This window comes from Neolamprologus multifasciatus, chromosome 20 (assembly GCF_963576455.1).
Source record: "Neolamprologus multifasciatus chromosome 20, fNeoMul1.2, whole genome shotgun sequence".
NCBI classification, from domain to species: domain Eukaryota; kingdom Metazoa; phylum Chordata; class Actinopteri; order Cichliformes; family Cichlidae; genus Neolamprologus; species Neolamprologus multifasciatus.
This window is the reverse complement of record NC_140458.1, coordinates 25061779-25089165: the sequence shown is the minus strand read 5'-3', so window position 1 is coordinate 25089165 and position 27387 is coordinate 25061779. Positions and strand designations below refer to the sequence as shown.

The 27387-nt window shown below is 40.2% G+C and overlaps 2 protein-coding genes across 6 annotated transcripts in view; one reads left to right on the top strand and one right to left on the bottom strand.

Annotated features, from left to right (window-relative positions):
• The first annotated feature begins 1937 nt into the window (after positions 1-1937).
• rnf223 (ring finger protein 223) lies at positions 1938-12625 on the top strand. Of its 2 annotated transcripts, none has more exons than XM_085147129.1 (2): positions 1938-4317; positions 7619-12625. In XM_085147129.1, exon 2 carries the CDS (start codon positions 7696-7698, stop codon positions 8401-8403), a length of 708 nt encoding a protein of 235 aa, XP_085003255.1. In that variant the 5' UTR covers positions 1938-4317; positions 7619-7695; the 3' UTR covers positions 8404-12625. The 2 variants fall into 2 exon arrangements, with proteins under 2 accessions (XP_085003255.1, XP_085003254.1); XM_085147128.1 differs by having other exon boundaries at positions 1939-4317; positions 7616-12625.
• The window catches only part of ptpn11b (protein tyrosine phosphatase non-receptor type 11b), a 42789-nt gene continuing 24158 nt past the window's right edge, over positions 8757-27387 (bottom strand). For 2 of the 4 annotated variants that reach the window (XM_085147124.1, XM_085147126.1), the window contains exons 3-16: positions 24517-24711; positions 22176-22368; positions 21829-21948; positions 21546-21659; positions 20407-20503; positions 20110-20189; positions 19777-19932; positions 18632-18763; positions 17717-17871; positions 16209-16276; positions 15948-16099; positions 15604-15704; positions 15377-15504; positions 8757-14192 (exon numbers count right to left, since the gene is read on the bottom strand). In XM_085147124.1, the coding sequence (XP_085003250.1) occupies positions 15417-15504; positions 15604-15704; positions 15948-16099; positions 16209-16276; positions 17717-17871; positions 18632-18763; positions 19777-19932; positions 20110-20189; positions 20407-20503; positions 21546-21659; positions 21829-21948; positions 22176-22368; positions 24517-24711 (1651 nt within the window). In that variant the 3' untranslated portion in view covers positions 8757-14192; positions 15377-15416. The remainder of the gene's footprint in view (positions 14193-15376; positions 15505-15603; positions 15705-15947; positions 16100-16208; positions 16277-17716; positions 17872-18631; positions 18764-19776; positions 19933-20109; positions 20190-20406; positions 20504-21545; positions 21660-21828; positions 21949-22175; positions 22369-24516; positions 24712-27387) is intronic. The other 2 variants (XR_014871678.1, XM_085147125.1) reach the window with 2 other exon arrangements.

Below are 27387 nucleotides of genomic sequence, written 5' to 3'. Positions count from 1 at the left end.
TTCTCTATGACTGTTTTGAAGTCATAAAGATAAGTAATACGTTTACAGTCAACTGTAAAACACACCCTTTTAAATTATTTGTTTTCTTGTTTACCTGCTTTGGTTTGAAGTAATTTTGAACCTAACCTGTCAAAGCTTTGTCCCCAGATCTCTAACACATCCATGTTAGTGGAAATATAACACCTTTATCCCAAATTTAAACGTAACTGGTCTGTTTGCCCTTCACATTTTTATTGGATGTGGGAAGTTTAACTTCAGCAGTGACCTTCTCTCAGGTCTGTCATCGGACTTGTTGACAGTAAAGACAAGAAGAAAAAAGAAGGCAAAAGTTTCAAAAACACTTCTTGGCAAATTTTGTTAAGTTCAGTCTCCAGAAGCCTTGTGCTGTTAGCAAAATTACACGGAGCTTTAAATTGTCATTTAAATTGTCCGCATAATCATATTACCCCTGTTGTACTGATAAGAAAAATTAAAATCAGGAATGCTTCATTAATTAGTTGTAACAGTATTTTTTATTTAATAAAATTTTAATTTGAATACATTTTTTATTTTAACTTAAATCCAGACCTCAAAGCGTTAATGATTTTGGTTTTCACTGATCATTGTTACATACGTTTGTTCTCAAACTCCATAATCGTGTCATATACGAAGCATGAAAGAGATGAGTGCAGGTATTGCGGCAGGTATCCTTCCAATGAGAGTTTTTCCACAGCCTTCCTGTGTCTACTCTCTCTTCCACATGAGTATGTACTATCTCTCCAATTAGATAAAAAGGACTCAGGCTGTCCTTGAAGCATCAACATAGTCAAAATAGAAGATGCAAAATCAGATGAATGGGTCATCAAGATCCAAACAAAATCCAATGACTCAGTCCTTCAGACCTTGCCAAACAGAGGCTCGTACTTAAAAGGATTTATCCGAGGGTTATTCATAAAGTGACGTCTGACCTTCATCAAAATCACAGACAAATGCAAACCATGTAAACTAATAAATATTAACAGCAGTTGTACTTAATATGTCTTTATCGAACACACAAATAACTCACTGTCCATGCTAGAAAAATTATGTGAGCCTATTTTTCCTAGCAGTTGTTTTTTAAAGCTACTTGGAGTCAGGTGATCCAAGGAACACGCTGAGACGTGATAGAGGCTCCGTCTTTAGCAATCATGGAGGGAATGGATTACCAAAGCAGTCACTGAACTGGGTCATCTGGGGAAACCCAGTGCACCAAGTCACCAGTCAACTATTCGCTCTCACATTTACATCTATGACCAGCACTAATTAACCGAACACACACGTCCACATCTGTGGAGATGACGTATGAATTGCACAAAAAGAGGCCCCAGGCAACGAGAAGGGATGGCGCCAACCACTGCACCATCCCTACAGTGTCTTCAGTATCATGTACAATTAGTGGTGGCTGTAATTGTATTTTACCAGCAAAACCAGATTCAGCAAGGGCAACAAACTACTTCGACCAGTTTGGGATGAAGGGAAAGTGAGGAGCTGGAAAAAGAGCAAAGAGACAGAAAACAAATAGAAGCACTTGATAGGCTGGTGTGACCAGTAACTGCAAACCAGGAACAGGTAGTTCCAGAACTGGAGCTACCTGCAGAGCTGTGGAAGAGAGGGTAACGAGAAACAAAACAGGGGAAGAGAGAGAGAAAAAAATCATTGTTTCATTGCAACTAAATGTCAGATTTAGAGCAACCTGTTACTAGAAGACTCTCTGCTGAATGTCACCTTTCTTCACATCCTTGAGTTCATTGTAAAATTGCTCAACTTAAAGTTCAACTCATCCTGACACTTCCACCAAATGCTAGAAACTGCAGTCAAAGTATCCGAACTGCAAATTAGGTAAACACGACTTAGTTCTTGGAGAAGAAACCCTCGGGAGAGCTGTTCTGATTGAGGAAAGGTGGCTCTTGTCCAAGATTTTACAATACATGATAATGTCCGTTAACCCCTCAATGCTGTGTAGCTGTCCTGTAACCTTAGCAGAAAAACAGCCCCCAAATAAAATGTTGCCACCTCCATGCTTGACTGTGGGGATGGTCGAGATGATGCCAGAAAACCCTTTTTTTAACCTTGTGCTGACCAAAGGACTTTCTCCCAAGCCTTCTCAGAATCATTTGCAGGTCCTTGAGACGAGCTTTACAGTCCATTGCGGTGTAACCCACTCCAGCCTTGTGAAGGTCAACAATCTTGCTTCTTATGTCCTTTGACAGATCTTTGGCCTGGGAGAAATTGTTTCTGTGGACAAGTGTTTTTTTATGCGTGGATCAGATGGGCACAGAGCCAATCAGTGGGATCCAGGGGATCAAGTACCTTTTGTTTTGTTTTACTTTTCTGGATATTTGGTTGAGAGTCTGTCTCTCTCCATTAAAACAAAACTACCATAAACATTAGGGACAGTTTGTTTCTTTATAAGTAATCAAACTTAAAGAAATGCACAGGGAGCCACTGGAGAGAAACTCTGGGGACTGGAGTGACGTCATGCAGTCTGGTAAAACATTAAGATCCCTATGTGCTGCTTTCTGAACTAGATGAAGGACAGAGATTCATGGAAATTAATGGACAGGAAAGTGGAAAACGAAATTCATGCAAGCTGTAGATGTGAACGTTTACAAATCCAGTAGGAGGCACATCTGAGAATCCTCAGTGTTAATTAAAAATAATCATGTCACTTACCACCAACACTGTGCACATATTCCTACTAAAATGAAACAGCAGGAGATTCTGACCTCGGAGGCATGGCCATAGAGGTTGAGACTATCATATTCATTGTTTGAGTAACTGTCAGTTCAAGTGGACAGACAGTCAACATTGTGTCATTTTATGGCCTGTCTGCACAAACACATTCCCTTCTCACGTGTATCATTTCCCTGCCATCCATCGCGCAACATCATTTACTATAGCATTACACTCTCACTAAATCTTTGGCATGTTTATTATTTGGCCCAATACATGGATTCCAGGAAAGGGAATTAAACAAAAACAACAATGAAAACATCTGATTGTACACCTTCTCCTTCGTCAAAGTCCGCTCTGCTTAGTTCCCAAGAAATGACTTTGCTGATACGATAGAGCAGTACTTGTGCTTGGGTTACTAAATAACTAAAGAGTCAGTTAGGAAGCTGTTATTGCAGAGTCATATTATTGCTAATGGCCAACAGCCATTATTCATTTCCATAAGATGTAATGAGTAATCAAATAAAACACCCAACACACATCCTTCAAGTCATATAAATGAGCAGTAGCCTCTTCACGGTGGATGCCGTTGTTACTTTTGTGTTTATATCCTGTTAGAGGCGCTGAATGAATATCCTGACAGTCTTTCAAATACAGATTTGAAGAGAAGTCTTTCTAATCTCTGAGCTCTGACCTCCTTAATGGCAATCTCGCCCTCTGAGATCAAACATGATGTCATTTTTGTTTTCTTTTCTTAATGAAGTGTAGCTCGGAAAGTTTTGGAAAATGTATCAGGCTGAATTATAACGGCTTGTAATGTTGACCAGCAGCACTGCAAGTGGAGCGAGAGCCTGTTCGTATATGCAGCGGTGCTCTGGCGGGAAGATATTCCCCTATCACCACCTGTCGCCTTATCAGTGGCTACATGGAAATGAGACCTGTATATGTATTGTGTATCTTAAGCACACTGGTTGTGTAAAAAAAAGGCAGTTTCATTCTGTTTGCATTTATTTATTCTCTGAAAAAGTCAATCCTAAAGGTTTTTGTTTTAAGGGCACAGATTTGAGTGCTGTTGACAAGAAAATGAATGTTGCAGTCACGTCAATAATATATCAGATTGAGTGTGATTAGTGTGCTGTAGGTTATAGATGTTTGTTTTATGTGTGGAGAGACAGTGAGCACAGGCAGAAAGAGGCATGAAGGAACATAAAAAGACAGGCCAGTAATATGTACTACTCTCCCTGAAGTTGTGAGCCGTCTTCCTCCTCCCCTTCCTCCTCCTCCCTCCCCGCCTCAAGGCCAAAACTCTGTTGAGGCCATTTACATAGAGGGCTAAAAAGGGGAGCTGACAGAGCCTGACAGGTGACACTGAGGAGGGACAACTCAGAACTGGCTCTCACACAGCGAGCCACTACTCAGCCTCTGAACACGCACCCACTCGAACAAACACCACGGAGGAGGACCTCAACCTGAGCAGAGGCACGATTAACACCCCAAACTCCCTGGTGTGAATTTGGAAGTCAGTTGAATTTGACTGAGAGAAAAATGCTTTGTCAAGCTCTGAGGGAGTGAGCTGAGCTCGGCCCACCGCGATCAAGACAGGAGCACATCTTCATCATCTAACAGGTAAACTGAACTTTTGTTCTTCATGCTGTTTTGAGGCAATTTTTTAAACAGTTTGGAGCTCACTCATGTTAAACTAAAAGGCTTTAAATGCTGCACTTTAGTGTTTGTACCCATATTTGATTATTTATTATTACCCTTAAATTGAACAAAGTCACACTCCAGGCTGTCTTTGACAAATGAGGCTGTGTTATCTCATCTCCAAACTGCTGAGATGCAAAGAGTGGTACCGTCACAACACATGTTCATGATCTCCTGCTGCAGCAGGCACATTTCACCAGTGGCTATCTGTGTATCCAGTTTATCAGATGTCTGCACTACTGCTTCCTGCATTGTCCTTTGCGCGTACACATGCTACCTGCTGAACAGATCTGTTTTTGCCTCAACCTAATCTCACAATCAGTTAAACCGTCTACAGCCGCCCCTAGTTCAAACTGTCGGCAGGTCAAGTTACATTTACCTTTCAAATGGAGAACAGGTAGTGCAACACTAGAGATGGCAGTTGAGCCGCATACAGTTGAGCCTGACACAAAGAAGCGAGTTGGGTGGGTGGGAGGGGGATGGGATAGTAATACACAAATAAGTTGTAAAAGAATTGTGTCAGTGGGGTGGGTAAGGGAGAAAAAAACTTGTGCACCTGGTCAGCAATGTGTGATTGCAAAGGGAAGGTCAAAGCAAAGTACTGCGCAAAGACAAAGAGATTTAGTGGTGTTTTGAAGTGTTAACAGTTGAGCAATGACTGAGTTTGAGTTAATATTTGACCTGATGAACAATATCAGTTTTTTTATAGCTTTTCCTCTGAATGAGGGCGTGTAACAGTTTGTAGCTGTAGTTTTTTTAAAAATCAAGAGGGCAAAGGAGAAAGAAATGGTCTGTGGACGCCAAGTGCAAAACCTTTCCTTTTGTTAGGGGGGGAGGTTGTGTTGTTCTCTCTGTAGTGCACCTGCTGTCACTTTCTTTTGCACCAAAGCAAGTGAAATGGACTCACAGCGGTTGATATCTCTAAAGTTTAACCGACTCTGTCTTATTACTGTGTATTGCTTAAGCCGTGTGCTAGGGCAGTCTACTAATACTTAAACAGAGCCCACAGGGGCTACGTGACTAATGATAAACTCTGAAGTATTACAATCTTTACACATTAACAGTAGAATATTTGCAGGAAATTTCCAGAAGCAATTCCACAGATTCAACTACCAAAACAACAACAACAACCAAACAAACACAATGTCCCTGTGAGCACATGTTTCTTTCTAAATGAAATTTGTAAGGTCAGAGAGTCAGACTAATCTGTGAAGTGTCCTCAGTGCATTCCTTCTGACCAGCCACCAGACTGAAACCTGTAAAAGTTTAACAAGTTTGTTACCAGATTAACAGACATGGAAACAGAGCAGGAAATGTCACATCCAGCCAATCAGTTCAAATTTAGCTACTTTATTACTGTAGAGGCAGGGGGCTTGGGTGGGATCGTCAAACGACTTTTCCTCTTTTCGTAAGACTTTGACCTGACTCAGTGTGCCTTTAAAATACATGAAATACAATAATTAGCCACATATGAACCTTTAAGTAGGTGTTTAAATATTTGCTAAATCCTTACAATGTTCAAAGTTTGCTTGTTTTGCATAAGTGTCATTTTGTGGAGTGTTATCTGGAGGTCGTCTCCCTCGTACTGCGGCGACACAGGCGTCCAGTAAAGGGGCATGCCCGACAACTAAACCGCAATTTGAAAGCGAGTGTAATTGATTCAGAATCCGCGGTTAAAGGAGTCTTTAAACTGATAAGACGGGTGTAATTATACCGAGAAATCTGTCCTCATCCTACTGAAGCATTCAGCAGACATGTGGAGGGAGAGAGCTCCCTGTGCAGGAATGTGAAGGGTAGATGGAGTGATTAGGTGGAGAACAAGCAGGGACTTTGTGTAGATGGGAGAACTGGGACAAGACCGGCCCTCGGGGCACAGAGAGGAGAACACCTGTGCTGACATCATTCATCCCTAATCCACAAACACACAGAAACCCTCAAAATGACTGACTTTTAATACCAAAACTACAACATTAGGGTTCTTTCCAAGGAAGATATATAAAGCTTTGAGTTTGAATGGAATAGGGACTTTTATTGTGGATTCATTTTGAGACTCTCCCATTTTTCACACATCAATGAATCGGTTAATATTTCCAGAAGAGTAAAGAAATAATCCATTCGGCTGTTTTAGAGGGTGTTCATCAGATGTTTTAATAAAATATAAAACAAAGTACTAGATAAAACACAAAGATACAAAAAAAGACAGGTAAAGGATCCAAACAAATTCTATGAGTCACTATTCAGCAGGCAGTTAGACGTGATATAAAAAAAGGTGACGAAGTTAAAACTTGAAGGAGACAGTATCTGTCGTAAAAGCCAAACAAGATAAGCTCAGCGTGGTGCATGTGAGCTGTGATGACAGGACGTTTTTTAAGAGGAAGTACAAACCAAAAGAAGGCTCTCTGTGTGGAGGCTCTCAAGCCTTCAGTGGAGCCGCTTTATTCCCACCAGTTTTAAACAATTATATCAAAACTGGTTAGATAATGTAGATTCTTTTAATATTCACTGCAGCTGATGAGAGATGCTGTATAATACACTGAACAGTCTTGCAGAGACCCCAGAACAGGAATGGATTCCCAAAACAATCAGGGTGACTCAACACGAGTCCCCACACGAGCACCCAGAGTCCCCACGCTTTACATTTCCACAATGAAGTCATTCACCCAGCGTGAAAATCTGATAACCCCGTAGGCGTTGACCAGGATGTTCAACAAACAGCGTTTGACAAATAACAAACAAGAGATCCTTGGCTTTCATTGCTTACTGAAGACTGAGTCATTCACTCCCTCTACATTACAACACTAAACTACACAGTGTGCATTCAGCAGCTGTTAATAAGTTCTATGATTTATAGCAGAACTAAAGGTCTTTGGCTTGTTTTGGCTTTTCTTTTTTGAGGCCTGATCAAAATGTTGTCATGACTGGCGCTGTACCTCCAGCACTGCCCACACTGTGTAGGGGCTGGAGGGCTTCTTTTCATTTTGTGGTCACTTAACTGACTTATATGTTTGTGCATGCTGCCTTATCACACAACATATTTGACCCGTTATGCATCGTTCCCGAAATACTCCTTGACAGGATAAAAACTTTAAACTTTGTAATATTATCAGTGCACCAAGTGAGGCTATGAACACTAAGGATTTATCCAGTATGACTGTAAACTGTTGCAATTTCTACGGCATTTTTAAGAACTCTGAATACTAAACTATGCATTTCACTCCAGCAGGGACTTGAGGACAGACCAAGACAACAACCTGAGAGCCCAAAAGGAGAGTTGACAAAGGACGTCAAAGACCTCTAAAGATGGAAGATACCCAGCAGGTTTGGCACGTGACGATACCCTCCCAGGAAGACGCTGGAGAGCTGCAAAAGAAGGTGTCAATGGCAAACCAGCCCGAGTGCTCCATCTGCTACAACACCTACGACAATGTCTTCAAAACACCCAAGCAGCTGCAGTGCACCCACACCTTCTGCCTGGAGTGCCTTTCCCGCCTCAATGCGCTGTCCAACCAGAACAACAAAAATCCCACCTTAGACATCCGTTGCCCCATCTGCCGGCAGGCCACTATTTTGCCAAAGGAAGGACCCCCGGCCCTGGCCACCAGCCGCGAGGTCCTCTGCGAGCTGCCCAGCCACCAGCAGCAGGAGGAGCCGGTGTGGCTGGAGGGGGAGAGGCTATGCTACAAGAGCAGGCAGAATCATAATAGTTCAGGGGACCCCGAAAGTCCTACGGCCTTCTGCGTCTGCATTGACATTGGGTCCTCCAAGATGGACACTGCTCCCGAGCTTCCACAGCAGCATCTCACTATGGTGGACAGAGTGGCTGACTGCAAGAAGATGATCCTCTTCATTCTGCTCCTGGTGCTGCTTATTGCGGTTGTTTTGTGGCCTCTGCAGTGCGTGTTCAGCACTGGGAATATGCGCTGCTTCAGCGAAAGCCCCCAACTCACCATCAGTACCACCCCCAACCCCAACATCACCAGTGCCATGTTCAAGAAACTGGTGGGATAAACATTGAAACTACCTGGACTTCACTTGTAAATGCTTAGAATATTGTGTATGATACATTTGTATTGTTGTGTGACATTTTAATTATTATTATTATTATTTCCAAATTGTCCTAAAAGTGTATTTTATTATTGCTACACAGAAACAGCTCCTCACATTTTCAATTTGAAAAAGAGCCACAAAGTTTAAAGCGTCTATGTGCAAGCTTTTTTTAGACATTTGACTTCAGTGCCTCCCAGTGGCGGTTTAAAAAACTGCAAGCAGGCAAACAGCCCGTAAAGTAACACTGACTGCAGCCATTTTCACCAGTGACATGTTATTATGGTGTTATAGGGCACAAGAATTTTTGACATCGCTTGTTTTTGTTACGTTATAATGAGATGAAATTTCTTGTTCACACAGACAACCATAAACTGTAGATAAAGGATGGACTAGCTTCAGTCTGTAAAGTGAAGCCAACATGGATGCGCCTTAGCCAGCAGGGAGAACTACGTACTTCTCACCTGATTTATTACCTCATTTTTCTAAAGTTGAGTGGGTCTTGTCATATCACAGCCACTCATTATGTATACTTAAAATAATAAAAAATAAAACTAAAGGCTTCAATGGTAGACCACGAACCAGCAGCTATATCCATCTTTTACAGTCTGTGGACACGACTGATTTACAAATAACACCACACAGTGAAGCGAGACCAGCTTCACTGTGTTTGTTTAGCGGCACAGAGAAGATGAAGAATCTCAGCACTTTAATCTGCGCTTGTATTTTGAAATTAGACATGATTTTTGCTTTCTAGCAGGCTCAATGGACTGGAGCGCAGCTGGGTTAATTTATTGTGTCTACTTGTACACAACCAGCAAAGCTCAGAGACGCTGGCACATGAAAGTTGAACTTTGCTTTGCAAATGTCCGTCTGGCAGCATGAAGAAGTGTTCCCAGTATGTCAATGAAAAACTATGTGTAAAGTGTTTTCTTAAGACCTTTTCTACAAACTTTAAATAAAAAACAAACAAAAACTCAGATCATGATTCTGGAAAATAAATCATTTGAACAAAGTTGAATCACAAATTAAGTTTCTAAAGCCTCAGACAGACACAAAGCTACTCACATCCTTTTATGCTAATTAAAACAAAGCGTAATCTCATTGTCAAGTTAAAAAACAAACCATGCCCTATGTAACCATTAAACAGTCACCATAAAAGCCAGCTCTTCCTTTGTCTGGACAGGAAGCCGTCTTTATTTCTTCCTGGATTCTGTGTGACATGACGGAAAAGTTAGGTTGTGGGGGCTTTCCGAAACTCACACGTGGCATATGGATGATAAGAGCATTGCGTTGATTCGAGCTTCATTTAGAGGAAGCCATAAAAGGAGAATTTCCTCAAGTACCAGCTGAAGCTGCCAGTAAATGTGGTTAAACAATAAATCCAGGCGAAAGAGAAAGGTGCTGAATCACGGCCTCGAAGCGGTTTCCCCTAAATAGAAAAAGGAAGTCAAAATAAATACTTCTTAATAAGTTCTTGTTAGTTGGAAATAAACTCTTCTCTACATTTAAATTGATCATTTCCTATAAAGAAGCCTTTTATAAATGCTGCCCTCCAATAAAGCAGATTTGAACGGCCAATTTTCTTGTGACAGGCAGCAAAAGAAAACTAGCTTGTTGAAATTCAGCTAGGAAAGCACTAATTTCACACTCATCGCCTGTTTTATTTGCTCTGGAGTTCTAAAGCATATTTTCTTTAAGCCACTTCAACCATGAAACACTGGTGTTTTTCTGAGTAGTCTTTCCTGCCTTGCTTTTAGTCTGAGCAGGTTGGTGATCAGAATCGTGCTGTAAAGCTTTTACCAAATGAAATGACAAATGGAGTGAATAAGCATAGAAAGGTATGAGCTCGTCATTAGCACAGCCCATGATTCAGCAGCTTGTAGAACCACCTTTAGCAGCAATAAAAGTTAAAGTAATGATTTTCTGTAAGACTTTATCAAACTCTCACATCACTGTGGAGGATTTTTAGCCCACTCTCTTCTTTACAACATTGCTTCACTTCATTGAGATTTGCGGGCATTCGTTTATGTACAGTATAAATGTTCCACCCAAAGACGAGGTCTGGACTCTGACGGGTAATTGTAGCACGATGATGCTTTTCTTTTTCAGACAGTCTGTAGCAGATTTGCTACAGTGGGATCATTCTCCTTTTGCATGACCCAGTTTGAGCAAAGCTTTAGCCGTCAGACAGATGGCGTCATATTTGACTTGAATACTTTGGTATACAGAGGAATTCATAGAGTTGACTCAAAGACTGCAAGGAGCCCAAGTCCTGTGGTTGCAAAACCCAGATTATCACCTCTCCACCACCATGGTTGACAGCTGGTGTGAGGTGTTTGTGCTCATGGGCTGTGTTTTTGTTAAACATAGCACTGTGCATTAAACATCTTCACTTTGGTCTCATATGTCCTGTTCCTGAAGTCTTGTGGTTTGCTAAGATACAGCTTTGCAAACCTAAACTACTGTACAGTGCACAGGAGACACGAGGCCTTCTCCCAGCAACCTTTTCATAGTTCCAAAGTTTTGCGCTAAACTTTAACATGTAACACATCAACTCAGGCCTGAAACGTAGCTCTCATGTCTTTGGTCGTGGTTTCTCTTAGAACTGCATCGTTTGACCTCAGTCTGAATTTGCTCAAACGTCCACTCTAAGACAGACTGGCACCTGTCCCGAATGTTTTTTCCACTTATAAATAATCCCAGTGTGGAATGCTGGAAGTTGGAGTTTTTGGAAGTAACTACATATTCCTTCCCAACAGCAGTTGCTTCTTTCCTTTATGCAGAGATGCTCACACTTCTGGATAATCAGTAAATCAAATGCCTTTGATTAGCAGTACCTAGCTGCTACATTACCCTCTTCACTTCTTTGAAAGCAGCAAGTCCTTAGTTTTTCCACACACTACTGCACTTTGGCTTATTTTTGTAAATAATTAAGCAGCTGTAATGAGACACACACACACACACACACACACACACACACACACACACGAGACTGTATTTAAATGATATGAAGACCTTGGTAAAGACCCGATGATTTTTATAAAACTTACCGATATTTAAAATATGACGTGACTGTAGAATGAAAGATTCTCTCTCCTTTGAAGTAACAAACTAAAAGAACATAAAATCAAATGAAAACATTTAACTTTATATAGTGCCATCATAGATTTTTATTAAACTATGATAAATCATTTTGTTGCTCTGACAGATCATCGTGTCAGCCGTTGTAGTCTATACAGCAAAAAACAAGGCGTCTGGGTGGAGCCAGTGCAAGAAAAAGAGCAAAAGGGAAAAGCTTCCACTGAACGACACTACTCATTTCGGGTTTACTGCAATCAGAGGAACAGGGGGATGAAAAAACAAAAACTGAAAAAACAAACAAACAAAAAAAAAAAACCTCCGAAATGCGCACACATTGAACTCATTTTCAAGTAAGTGTAAGATGACGAGCAGAGTGAAAATACCACGTTACTTCTGCAAAGCTCTGTGTGCGCTGGTACAACTCAGAGCCTGAAGTTAATCATTGGTAAAATTACACAGATTTACAAAAAAGTCAAGGTACAAAAAAAGCAAGAATGAATAAAAATCAAAAACTATACAATCTGAAACAAAAAACAAAACAAGATAAACACTGATGGCAAAAATTTAGTGCACTACAAAAAAAAAAAAAAAAGCTGACGAACATCCACACAGCCTGAGGTTCAGCAGTTTCGCACTTTCAAGTACTGATGTTTCACCAAATCATAAACACAATCTGACCAATAGAGGCAAAAGAAAAATACAATAAAGAAAGAAAAAATTATCCCAGCGCAGGACGAAGAAAACAAACCAACAAGTCTCATTCATTGGACATAAATCACAGTTCATGAAGAGAAAAACAAAAACAGAAAAAGAGGAGGATTCACACGCCATCAGTGCTCGAATTCAAGGGACGAACAAGCGGTGCAGCATTTTCTTCACCCACAGACGTCCTGTGGGCCTTCACCAACATTCATGTAAAACAGAGCTTTTATTCACATAAGAGTCAACCATTTAAAGAAAGAAGGACTTGATTGTGCTTGGCTGTATCATAAATTGTGTTCATTTCAAAAATAACAAAATCACAAGCTGCACCTGTGGGAGTCCAGCTGTAAAGACGAACGGTGCCACTCAGTCACGCTTTTATTTTGATGCTTGAATAGGACTGAACATATTACCAAGGGTACGTTCCACCGGTCAGACATTCAGTAGTTTGTTTTTTTTTTTAAAAAGGGTTTTGGGACATTGAGTGACTACGGTTTAAACCATCTAGGACAGACTTCCAACATTTCTACGCTTCTATTTGCACAGGATATTTTGGTGCTGCTTCTTGAGGCTAAAAGTAGCCAACAAGCTGCTGCACAGTCCTTTGCACAGAGTCTTCCTTATCACATCAGTGACGTCAGCTTACTCTCTCTGCTATCATCAAGCCTGGATTACGGCCATCTTCTAAATTACTTTTTGGAGACAAATCTATTCTTCAATCTCGGGGTGATTACAGTGGGCCAGATGGCCATCTGCCTCACTGTAATCGCCCCCCTTTCCCTTGTCTCCTTGTGACAATCTACCCCCTGACAGATGTTGAACAGCATCAGACCCACTGATTAACAAGGACGACCAGTCAAACTAAGCTGCGAGGCGGCAGTCGGCTGAGCACGACTCCGACCGTCCATTCAGGAATCCTTTCCACCCAGTTTTTTGTCAAATATGGGCTTCAAATATCTAAGAATGATTTCTTACACCACAGCGCATCTTTATAAATATATATTTAAATAAACATCAAAACATAACCATTATACCAACATCAGTAAAAGACAAACAAAGAAAATGACTTCATGGACAGAACAGCCCTAGTTTTCATGAATGACTGTTCTTTAACTGGAGGTCATGTTCACGTTCATAGACAGTCGGGGCAGACGGGTTTTGTCCCGACAGTGAAAACAAATCACCTCCAAAATTGTCAAAGAACAGTGGATTGCATTTGCAGCTAGTGAGATTATATATAACTCCTTCACAATACAAAACTTTGATAATCAGTCATATCTAAATAAAATTTATTCACTTTCACAACTTAAAAAGACAACTTCATTAAAGATTCAAAGGAGGGAGGGGACTTGCTTGCCCGTCTTGTGACTCGGGTCATGAAGCAGGTTATGCAACTGCCCTTGCCATCACTCAGCGGCCACATTAATAACCACCACAGCTGGACAGTCAGAACACAGCAAAAACAGTCTTAGAATCCAATTTAGACGACAAGCAGCCAAGACTGAGAAAAATAACCGAGTGAGTCGGGCAGCGTGCAGACAAACTGATTAGTTTTGACCTCTTCCCTTAGTCCCACACAGCTACGTTCACTTGAGGCCAGGCCGGGCTCCACATTTAATATCTGTCACCCTAAGAGAAAACTGTTTTTCGCCTTCATGTAGACTTGCAGAGTAACAGTGGGTTTGGGTTGGCTAGATTACAGACACATCCTGTGACAAGGCACTTGTGCTGGTTAAGAAAGGGAGAAGCATTAGCACAGGAGGGAAGAAAAAGGGCAAGTGGAAGTGGGGGGCCTGAGTAAGGGCACTATGCTGTGGACTCCACAGAAGTCCAGACAGACAGAAGTCCAGCAGGACGGTGGCAGCAGACACATCAGCCCGCCACTTTCGGTCCGCGCCAAGATCCAGCGATGTGGAGTGTACCGAGTGTGGAGCCCCCCCCCCACCCTCCCAAGGGATTTTCAGGAGCTGAGAAAGTGAAAGAAACACAGACATGTAGACCAAGTACGGTTTGGATTTTACATTTCATGACTTGATGCTCGAATCAGATCGAAATTATAAAGTAAATATAATGACGCTGTTCTCAAGCATCACTGAAGTTATACAAACATGTCCTCAGTCTTTCTGGCAGGGATCTTATTTACTCATTTATTATTAATTAGATTTTTATAACTTCACTCAGGACATTTCGATATTTAGGAATATATTGGTCCATCATGCTGCTCTTCAACATTCCCTGTTGAGTGCTGCACATCAAGCAGCAATAGGTGCAGGTTTAAGTGCACCCATTACTTACTTAATACTTTCTACATGCAATCATATACGCCTCCAACCACACGCTCATAAACACTGATGCACAGCTAAAAATTTGAAACTACCCATGAAAATTAAATCTTTTCCATATTTGTATCAAAGTTTGAGCCAAGAGAGGCTGAGCAGACTGGTAGTTAGTCTTTTATGTTATGCATTTTAAAAAAAATATCTAATCCTCCAGAAACAACACGCCACATTCAATTAATGCATTTTAAATACATTCAACTGCAATCAATGCTGTATTCAGAATACGTTTTGTCCCTGTGACCCCAGAATCAAAGCCATGATTCATTCCCTGTAACACTGCTGGGTTCCTTGTCTTGGTGCTTATATTAGTCACCATGACATAATCGACCTCAGTTCTCACACTGTCATTCTTTTCTAATTTGAAATTCAGTCTTTTTTTTTTCTTTTTTTTTAGAGCAACAAAAAGGGAGCACTGGTATTCTTTAAAGCCAACTCAGCTGCTCCTGGCTAACCTATAATTTAAAACTGAAAAAAAATATAGGAAAAGTACCTTTCTGCTTACACACGGAAAATTAATTCAACACTGGAAGAAACAGAACTTTCCGCCATCAGCGGAAGAACACCTTGAGCTTTGATTTTAGGGGAAACATTTTCTGACACGTCAGGCTTAAGTTAGTTTTGTTTTTTCCACCCAAAGCTACATTTACAGTTAATGGAATCCAGCACGTGAAACCAGAAATGCTTGTGGTAGTTTTCTAAACTGACTAAGGCAGAAGGAAAAGGAAACAATGAAACAAACAATGTTGGGCTTTTTTGTTCCTAGCTTAAAGGATGGATCTCTGAGAAACATGGAAATAAAAATTGACACTTACAGAGAGGCAGACAGAGAAGAGGAGGTCCACGGCACCGATTTTACCTCCTGGTATTACTGCTGAAAGATGTCTGAGGGCTTTTGAAGTTTATGTTCTCGTATACGCTTGATGAATCGTCGTTTGTCAGCCTAAAAGAAAATAATCACTGTGAAAATGAACCCACTGTCAAACCCTGCTTAAGTCCTATGATGACATTTTTTTAACACGTGTATGCCTGATGGACTTACACAGAAGAAGAGCGTGAGGAGGTCATGTTGTGCTTGGACCTCGAGTTGGTCATCTGGGGATATTTGATATTAGAATATTCCCTCTCTGTCATCTTATTCCTCTGAAAAGTGACAAAAAATAAATTAATCTGTCATCTACTGAAATTACTCAATCTCAAACTGTAACCACATTCAGCAGTGAAAGAGCAAGTGGTAAACACGCCTAACCAGCTGACATGCTGATGATTTGCCTCTCAGCTCTAGCGTTTAAAACGTAACTGACGGACTTTATACGGCTTCATTGCTCCGTCAAAAATCTAATGTTTTAATACAGTAAAAAAAAAAAAACTAATATAGCCAATTACCTGCTCCTCCTCCAGTCTCTTCTGCACTGTGTCTATGTACTGCTGCACAGCCATGTAGATGAACTTATACTGAGCCTCTGTTTGCACCATGCCTGATCTCTGCTGCCGTACCCTCTGGATGGTCTTTGGGACATCAATGTCGCAGTCGAGACCTAGAACACGCAGATCCAAATGTTAGCAGAACTGGAGTACAAAGATATATATTTTTATTAAAAAGTAAAGGATTCATAATCCAGAAAGTTTCATATCTGAGCCTCATACCTTGGCGGTTAATAATGTCGATAAGGATGTCAATGACGATAATTGTGCCAGTTCTGCCGATGCCTGCACTTTAACAAGAAGTTGTTTAAAGGTTAAAACCATGTGTAGTTACAATACTTGAAGAAAAGCACCAGAATCCAGGTGAAAAACAGATATGAGAATATTTGAGCACACAAGTATAAGCTGAGGTTTCACTTGTTTTTATTTCCATTTATTGCTTTAGGGGGAAAAAAAAAAAAATCAACCATTTTCATCAACAATTCCACCATTAATCTCTGCTGATGTAGACCGTGAAGGCAACGGAAAATTGTGGCGCTTTCAAAGTAGTCAGCAGAAATCAGGCCCACTGTTTACAAATGCAGATAAGCTTAAAATGTGCTGACAAACTGCTAAATTGACTGCAAAACCAGAATATGGACTGTTGAGCTGCATGAAACCAAACCCCGCTCAAACTTGACTGGTAAACAGCAGAAGCCTTCTGGTTGTCTCAGCACTATCTTGGTCCTTGCTCACTGACTGTGCATAAGCACATCTTTGTTTATAGAGGCAGATTTATCTGAAGCCAGCTGACCGCTGTGTTTAAGAGTCAGGTCAGTGTTGTCCTTGTGTTTACAGTACATGTTTGGATGGGTGTGTTAAAAGAAAGCTCATTTCAAAGGGATTCTGCTGATCTGGTGGCTGGACAGACTGCTGAAGTCCACTGTTCTTCCTCGTGTTCACAAAACCACTTTGAACTTGCTTTGTGACTAACTCTTTGTGACTAAGAAAGTAAAACAAAACTTGTAAAAGGAAACAATAAATAAATATGTAAACACAAACACAGCCAGCTTTAGTTTCAACTATGAAACTATATTTAAACTATGACCAACTCACATTAAGAGGCCAAAAGTGTATATGCCACTATACCAAGTGCAGACTTTAACCAGCAGGTAGGGTTCCCAGGATCTTGGTATTAATGTCAAATTTTGACCATAACCACAAATGGATATTCCTCAAACAAGCTGTTTTGGTTTTTTTGTTAGTCTCAAAATTCAGTTCCTGGTTACAAGGAATTAAACCTGATGCTGAACTAAAGGTTTCTGATTCTGGGACACTTTCCAGTTGTAAGGAGCAGTCATCAATATTTTTATAACCACTCTGAGTAAACTGTAGAAACCACCAGGAGTTCAGCACTTTCAAAAGTAGTCAAACCAGCTGCCCAGTACCGACAGTGCTCTCACAGACAAGTCACTGAGATGCCAGTCGCACCATTTTGATATCAACAGACATTCATCTTTCAGTACATCACTGGCTGATGGGATGCCTGCATTTAAAAAAAAAAAACAAAAAAAAACAGCAGATGCTTCTAACAAAGTGCTTCATGTATGTGTATGCAGAAGAACATGACTGTTATTGTCAGTGTGAGAAACCGATCTCTTTGTTGTTGTTTTTTTATAATCCCAACCCAGAATTAGTGAAGTTGCATGAGCATCCTATAATAAAATAGTCCATTTTCTTCCTTGTCATACCTGCAGTGGACGACAATTGGCCCAGTGTGTGGAATGGTGCTCTGGGTGCGGTTGACCTCCTCTAGGAACCAGAGGACGCCTCCAGGCTCGTTGGGCACTCCGTGGTCTGGCCAGCTCAGGTACTGATAGTGCCAGATGTACCTCACAGGCTCCTTCTATAAGTGACAAATATTATGAGGTGAAGTTACCAAAAAACGATTAAAAAAAACAAAAACAAAAACAGAACTAGCTATCGGAAATTGAAAACCAAAGGATTCCTAAAACCTAAGACATTTCTTCTCCAAATCAGCCTGATGAGACTGTGTTAATGGAAACTCACAATCAAATCACATCATAATTCTCAACCAAAGTGTTGTTTGTGTTGTCACACCTTATCTGAATAGCCTACGTCTTGCTTCTGATCACGTTTCTTCTGAATAAAAACTGAATTGAAACATACAGACCTATTCTGGAAACTAACTGGAACTAGACTAAAATGAAAAGAAAAACTCAAATCAAAATTAAAATTTAACCCATTTAAAGAAGAGCTGTAATAAAAGTTAACAGGATATTCCATCTCTGTTGCTATAGTCCACCTAACATCCAGACTGTGTGTGTGTCCAAATATCACCCCTGAAATATTCGGTGTTCCTCACTGATCAAAGCAACAGCCTCTAAGCTTTCATTAATAAACACAGAAAAGAAAAGCAGGCACTCTGAACTTTTTGCTTATTATTGTATACACGCGCCAAACGCAGCATTAAAGATGTTTTATTTCTACATTTAGCACAAGAAAACTGAGCATTGGATTGAGGATCTGTGAATCCACAAGTGCAAGCTTATAGTGTACAAACACAAGCATGTGCATGTGTGGTGTGAGATAATTTGTCCTCAGGTCAGTGGGTCGGCTCCGACTGGGAATAGAGCGTTCCCTACCCGGTCCAGACGTGTCACCTCCAGCTTCCTCAGGATATGGTCTTGTGCTGGCCGCTCGTCCACATTCCTCACCAGCACTTTTCCAAACTCCTTAGTGGCATGAAGGTCTGGCCAGTAACGGAAACATTTGTTCTAAATCAGAGCAAAAAGTTGGATTTAGTTTTCCATCCAGCCTAAAAGGTGACTGGTTGGCAGCAAAGGGTAACATGGATGTAGTTCTTAATATTCAACTCAAAGCTTAGGTGGTTATGGTTTTAAGTCTGCAGAAAGTTTTAAACATAAGCACAAATCTTGCTGTAATTTTTTTTATTTTTTTGGTTTTTAAATACGTTTGACGTATGAAAGGGTTTATATTGGTGCATGTAGCATCTATTTACATGATGTACTTGATGTGTAAAGTACACAAAAATAGAAGAGCAAGTCGTGCCTGTGTGTGTAGATCTATGAATATTTTAAAGCATGAAAGAATGCCCAAGAGCCTGCTGCATTAACATCTTTTATCAGTCAAACTGATACTGAAAAGACAAAGTGTGCATTAAAAAAATGCACTACAATGCTGGGAATGAAGCTTTTGATACTAAAAATTCATGAAGCATGACCTTCCAACACTGTTTGATTTGCCCTTTCTAATGAAAAATACTGCTCTGACTGACGAGTATTAGACCATCGAAAGAACCCGCTCATCTCGAGCAGCTTTTCAATCAGCTTACATGTCATCTCAGCCATCTTTCTCCCCTCCCCCCTAAACTTAACACACACCATCATTGCTACTACATGACCGCACACCAATCTTAGAATCTACAGCCATCTAATAATGCTTTACATCTGAAAAAGCTGAACAAAAATGAGTGAGAGCAAACCACCAGTATTTCATATAGGGCAATGCATAAAATGTGAGCATTTTTAATTAAATCAGAAATATGTTTTTATGTTGATAGTTTTTCTCTTCCATCCAATGAAACAGGATAAAGAAAAAAGATAACAGAAAAAGACAAATTATATCAGGAAAAGTAAGACATTTCCATTATGTCCATTAGCTTTCCTTTAGGTATTTGGTACATGGAACTAGAGTTTCACTGCCCCACAGACCCTCTGCTAAAATATAAAGCTGCATATTTGGGGGACGCTTGCTGCAAACTGCTCACCCGTCCTCGTTCCATCTCCTTGGTGGTCATGACAATTACATGCGAATTCTCCTGATACACCATCTTCCAGAAGTCAACGACCGTGTTTTGTAGACACCCTTGGGTGGCAATGAAGACTTTACCCTCCTCCACAAAACGTCCATCTTCATGCATACTCTATGGGTGTGAGCATGAATGATAATTATGCAGCTATGATCACATGAAGACGAGAACCTAGCATGCTACCAGATAAATGTTCTCAAAAACCCAGGAATACTCATTATTATTACTACTATATTTTTTTTATAATGCATTTGTTGATACACCGTCTTATCTAATGCTGAACACACTCACTCTGATATAGTTGGCATTGATGTAGTCTGAACCAGGAACATCAGGATCCATTTCCCTGATTTCAACACGTGTCGTGTCGACTGAAAACACAAAGTAAAAACTATTAGTACACAACAAAAAGTCTACAGCTTTGTGAAACCACACTAGATTTTGTCCCCTCCCCAAACATAACGTAAAGGCTGTGAGCCATCAAAGCAAAACTCTGTATGCTCTGCTTAGGCCTCTACGTTGTCTATTTGTGTCACTTTCCACAGGAAGTTGGAGAGGCAGGAAATGGCAGGCTGCTGTGTGACTCACAGGGGAGGATATTCTTGTATCTGTTTTTACTCTTGTTTTCTGGCTTTTGGCCTTCTTTCCGGGGATACAGCAGTTTACACTCCTGCTGCTGAAGTACCTGAAGATTGACAGCAAAACAAAGAGAAACACATAGTTGGGGGAAGTTTCAAACAAAAGGAACTCCACAATAATGGAACTGAAATTTACAAGGAAGAAAATTATATATGAGGTACTCTAGATTAAAGTTAACAGTGTAATGGGCTTTTACTACAGCAGGGGTCACTCTGGAGTGGAACAATAGGAAAACGGCAGCATTCACACTGCACACTGAAGAGGAAGCATTTCACCATACGAGTTATTATTAACAGCACAGTTCTTTATTTATACTTCCTATTAAAATTCATTTTAGATGCCGGCTCTGCTTTTGAAGAGTAGATATGTCAAGCAATTATATCAATCTTTATTTCCTTTGCAATGATAATTAAAACCAGGTGTGCCATGAATACAAATCCAGTTAGACTAGTTATTATTCTTGCATTGTTTTCCTAATTTCCTGATCCAAATAACCTACACACCAAAAACCTATTTAATTCACTGGGAAGCCGAGTCTCACCACAAGCAGTTGTGCTAATAAATATGAGATAACTAGCTACTGCACCTCGACGTAATAGAAATGGTTCACATTATTGAATTGTCAGTTGCATAAAAACGACATAACAAGAACATGAATGCATGCCACAAGATAAGCTAAGCTTCATCCAGTTTCATTACTCAAAGTTTAAGGCAGCTGAAATACTTTTAGACTTTCCATGACAGACAAAGAAATGAATAACTAAGGAAAAATAAGACCCACAGCTGTAAGTCTGCAAATCAACATATACTCAGGAATAAGCAGCCAAATGGGTACCATATATGAAATATGAATAAAAAAAAAAAAAAAAAAAATGAGGCTTCTTTCTTAAAACATACTACAGTGGTTAAAAGCTGGACTCACAGGCTACAGATGGCACTCAATACGGTAACATGAATCAGTTCCCCCAGTTACGTCAAGCCCATATGACTCAGCTCATCAGGTTATTAAATTGATTTAATAAGGCTAGGATAGAGGATATAAATTGAATGAGTGACTCTGGGGTAGTGAAAGTTTAAATGGTACAAACCTCAAATTCTTCCCAGAATCCTTGTTTGGGTTTCTCAGAATTGTCTGCTACTTTGTTGAGCTCTCGTACCCGGTTTTCAATGTTGGCAGCATTTATCCTCGTGGCATTAAAAGGCTGTCATTGCCGGGTTGGGACAAGATGATTAAAGATTTGATCAGTTAACAGATCAGAAAAAAAAAAGAAAGCTATTTTGACACAAACATTTTCACATCAACCTTAAAATTTGAACCCAACTGATGCTTTTAAAGCCTGGATGCTTTCATTTGTTAAAATGCTCCCATACCTGTTTGAGGTGTACTACAATGCCACTTTTTTCCACCATGGGGTTCTTTTTATAGTGCTCCACCAGGTCAGCCAGGGTGTCAAACCTCTCACCACCACCCACGTCGTACTTGCCGTCCTGCTGAAGATAAAAGTCGATAATTCAACAACTTCACAGCTTGCCCGAGGAGTTCTTTGAAAAAAAAATAAAAAAAATAAATCATGACCTACTTAAAAATACAAACTGCCCAGGTTAAACTAGGATGAGTAGGCATTGTAAGCCACCAATCTGAAGCCACATAAACATTACGCAACATCCTCCTTACAAGATTCAGTACATCTTAGCGGGCCTGGAATTAAATATCTGACCTGGTAGTGTATCATCACATGGGTGACCTTGGTCTTGCGATCCACATTGTCATGTTTCTCCTCATTAGTGAGAACAGAGAGGACAAAGTCTCCCGGTTTACTCTGGCTCTCCCGTACCAGAAAGCTGCCGGCTTTGCCTTTTTCCGTGAGCAGTTTTTCTGCGTCTCGACCTGAGAGGTGCCCGTGGTACCACCTGGAGAAGAGTGGGAGAACTTGATGAGTCTGGAAACAATGATCAGTGGCAGACTGAAAACTTAAAAGATGGCATTATGTGAAATATGAGGCTTTCTCAAAAGTAAACCCTAGAACACCCCGAGAACCAGAAATCCTGACCATGTGTTTGACTACCAGGTTTTCATGGTACTAGACCATCTTTACTGCATTTATAACTACCATTCACATGTTTTCATTTAATTTAAACAAAACTAATTACTCTCCTTTTGCTATTACTATTATTAATTTATCTTTATTTTAAACTACTGCGCCTAAATTCTGCCCATTTTGGATATTTTGGGTGAATATCTGAAATTAATCGTGTGGACATCACACAATAAATACAAAGTTGAGAATGTTAAGACCTTTTCAAGAACACAATGCATATTAATATTTTTGAGTTTTGGGGGGGTTTGAAACATTCATCAGGCTTTGTTTACCATCATTTTCTCCAATTAGTATAGAGACGGTAAAAGCAGTCTTTGGATGAATGTTGTTGTAAGGCAGAACAAGTCAAGGAAAGAAAAAAAAAAAAAAAAAAAAAAAAAAAAACCAAAACCCTGACCAACTGAGTGGGAGGACTAGTAATACGCTTCCTGTTTCAAAGGAAAAGTTCCATATTGTACCTTTGAGGCTTTAACATAATGCCTGTCTATACATGTATAGTGAGCGTAGACTCCTACTCAGGAGTGAGAGTGTCTCTTATATGACTGCCGCCTCACTCACTGATGTTAAGATGAAAAACTTGCATGTCTGCATTTTTTTTCTCCTGTGTGGTGAGCGAGAACACGCAGGAAGCTCTGACAAGAGATGCATGTAGAATGGAAAAAAACCACATAAACCAAAACCATACATCACAAGTCGTTCTAAAACCTAAAAAAGAAACTAGATATACATATTGCAATGTGCAGATGTGCTGAAAAAGGAGAGTAAATAGCCCCGCTCAGCACAAAACTGTATTAGATTATCATTTTTGTGCAAATTATTACAGAAATATGACTACCTAGCTTTCTAAAAAGCTTCCCGTAAGTGTGTGAGTGCATGCATGGATTCCTAGCATTAATACACCAGATGCAGAGGTCTCCTGTTTCAAAGGAGGTGTGTAGGTGTGACGAAGTGCAAAGCTGCATCTAACCTGTGTACACGCTCTGAAGGATGTGCATATCTGGTGAGTATCAACAAAAAAACCCCAAACAAACAGCAGTACCGCCCACTTAGTTTGTTCAAAGATTTGTAACATTTAAACATGTGACTGAAGTGCAATTGCATAATGTTGACGTGTGTGCAGAGTAGTGCATTAGCTCGACGTATTGCATGTGTAAACATGTTTGTACACTTTTGTGTACATAATGAGTTAATGGCCGATTTGAGGCCAAATTATAATTGACATCATTATACCGAGTCACTTAATGTCACCTGATATTTGCCATGTTGTTTTTTGTTTGTTTTAAAAAATATATTTAGCACCCCGTTTGAGACTCTGTTTTTGCTTTGAAATAATTTATTGCCACATATAATAGCAATTAATGAAAAACACATCCTCGTAGCAATGAATGAAAAGGGTTGTTTTGAAGCCATGATATCTGAATTTAGTTATGACTACATCTCATATATTTACAATATACTAATCTTTAAATATTTAGCTTGATAAGATGTTAAATCTTTTTATTTCTACTCATTCACTGTACCACACTGCCAGCTTTCTTATCCAACTTGTAAATTTTACACTGAAAAGTAGATCTCAAAAACATAACACTTAACAAATAATATAACAATGCTGACTCTAAAAGATTGTTTTGCCCACAGTGTTTTTTCCCCCCTACAGACTGACATAGACCTCTACCACTGCACTGGTGGTTCTCAGGTGGTTTAACTGCTTCTCCTGACAGGATGAGATGCAGTAGTGTAACACCCTGAAGCAATAACAGTAAGAGTTAACCGTTTGTGGCCAGGAATAAACCTTCATATAGTTATAAGTCTTAATAAAAGTAATCAGGCTGACCTCAGAAGTTTCTCTCTCTTCTCTCACAGTGTTAGCTCTGTACAAATATTATTTATCTGCATGTGTGGGCATTCTACATGTACAATGACAATAAAGGGCTATTTCATTCTTTTTTGGCACTGGCACCTCTCAGATGTGGGGTCCTTGCAGTTGAGCGGATATTTAAGCTCAATGACGTCACCATTCCTCTCGCGCAGGAGGTCCTGTTGTTCAGTGTAATACTGCACCAGCTCGGCCAGTGTGGCGAACTTCTCGCCTCCATACAGGTCATAGTAGTCACCAGTGTTCTGGATCTTAATGTGGGTCACCTCATCTTTACGCCTGACGGGAGAAAAAAAAAAAAAAAAAAAAAAAAGGAAGAAGAAAAAGAGGAAATTCAGTCAATTATCATTTATTTATCATGAATGTAAACAGCAGTAGACTCACTCCAAAGGAGTATTTTTTTCTCTGTGGAATTTTCCCTTTTCACTGGTTCCCCTGCAGACATGTAGGCACCAAACACATAAACAGCCACCTACACAAATACAGAGTATATGCTCATCGGGAAAAGGACGGTCAGAGGAGGAGGGAAGAAAGAAAGAGAGAGAAAAAAAAAAAAAAAAAAAAAACCTCCCCCAAGCATTAATGCATATAAATTATAAATCGTCCAGCTTATCAAGTAAGCCGTTCCTATTTTAAGATCTAAAGACTGCAATCATTTCACCTGTCTCCTTTATTTTCCTGCACTTATCTACCAATTGTATCACTTACCAAGCTGGGGCTTTTCCAAGCTTAAACACATTGTTTTATATAACAAAAGCTTTTAAATGACAAATATACCATTCAATAAGCAGTTTTGATAAGCTATGTCAAGATAATTAAGACTAGGAACACCACAAAGCTGCAAATAACTGATGCATTTAATCTCAAATCAAACATTTTTGACTTTGATAAGACAAATCTTCTCAGCAAGCATGATTTTTTTTTTTTTTTGGGTTAAATCCTATAGTTTTCATATCCATTTGGAGGAAGGCTGTACTGTGATTGCAGAACGAAACGCATGCAGCTGGCAAGTTTAAAGACTGATAAGCCACAAAACATTTGGTACCACTTTGCATATTCAAAGTCCTCTGGCTGGTTTGAATATGTATATATGAATGTGAATGCACATTGACTCACACAGACACATATGCTGTACTGATCTATAATACATCTTCCTGAAAGCAAGTGAAGAAGAAAAAAAAAACAAAAAAAAACCTCAGCTGATAAATGTACTTTGTAGATGGCAAATGGTAAAGCAGATTTACATAGCAGTGATTCAGTCCAACAGTTTTTCCCAAGAGAGAAACAAAACATTTTGTAAACATATTAAGTAGGACAACACACACACATGCACGCACGCACGCACGCACGCACACACACACACACACACGCTCAAAACGCCCCCCACCAGATTTAGGGACCACAGGGGAGTTAGTCAGGCAGTACAGACCTGCAGGTCGAGATGCAACAGTCTCCTCTCTCTTTCAAAATGATTATCAGTTAATGGTCATATCAAATAGCACAAAGCCCATTTCCCTCCATCACTTTTTTGTGGTGCTAATGAATTTTACATTCCTTTTTTCTTTCTTTCCATCCTCCCACTCAGCATATCATTAATCCTATCCTCCATTCTTGTATTTATCTGTCCCATAATCTATCCTTCCCTCCACTCCCCTCTCTCAGTGTGTCCTGGTAATTGCTTCATGGCTCTATTAGTGGCTGTTGGCAGGATGCCACAGGTCTATAGCTGCGTTACAGGCCCCTCCTCAACTCTCCGGCCAAAGCCTCCTATTCTCTAAGAGTTTAACACCATTAACTCTGGAATGAGGCAAACACATCCTAACACATTTTCATTCTCTTCTCTCAAAATCTGACATTGTTTAAGAAATCCATATAGGTCATAAATGCTTTGGTCATTTCAGTGATCAGGACAGAATTGGTTTTGTTTGTTTCTGGATCACTCCAGTCTGTTCCAGTACACATTAACCAACACTGTCACCATTCTGACAGAAGTACATGCATAATTACAGTTGCTGGCATTCACAACCATAACATTTATTGCCATTAAGTAGTAACTCTGAGCCCCTGACAAATACCGCATGAATTATTAGGTACATCAGCAAATGTGCAAATTATGTCAGGTCGCATCCTGATGCAGAAGAACAAATAAGAAATAAAGAAGACTTCCGGTGAGCGCTCTAAAATGGCGGATTAACTTTTTGTCCGCTCCTGATCATAAGTGAGGAAAACTCCACAAACTCGATACAATAACCGTATTCATACTGACGATGATATACAATGCGTGGAGTCAGATGTAAAAAAGACACAGGGGGGCTCCAAAAGTTACGGAGAGGCAAAAGACACCTTACGGGACGGCGACAGCGACGGAGCTAGCATGAAGAGGAGCACGGAGCAAAGTGAGGAAAACGAGCTAACAGTGGCTAAAGCAATACAAAATTTGAGCGATAACATCCGAGAGATGAGGAAAGAAATCAAAGAAGATCTGAATAACCTAAAGGCTGAGATGAATCAGAAGCTACAAGATGCCATCGTGGATATTCGTAATCACGCCACAAGGCTAACTGAAGCAGAACAACGTGTGAACGAACTTGAGACAGTGAATGTGGACCTGAGAGATGCGCTAATTCATTGTCTGGACCAGCAGAAAACTCTCCAGACCAAAGTCACGGACCTGGAAGGAAGATCGCGCCGTAACAACCTCCGTATATACGGAATTAAGGAAGATGCTGAGGGGAATGATATGATGGCATTCATTAACAACTTCATAAAGAAAGAACTTGCCCTTCCCGAAGATGAGGAGTTGCAGATTCAGCGCGCTCACCGATCACTGGGACCAAAGCCGCAAGACATAGCGATTGCAAGGTCTATTGTGGTTAACTTCCAGAGATATGACATAAAAGACAAAATCCTGAGAGCAGCTTGGGCAAAGAAAATTTCTTATGAGGGCAAAACTAT

Excerpts from the sequence above, each read along its gene's own strand:
- rnf223 (XM_085147129.1), top strand. The coding sequence starts at position 7,696 with ATGGAAGATACCCAGCAGGTTTGGCACGTGACGATACCCTCCCAGGAA.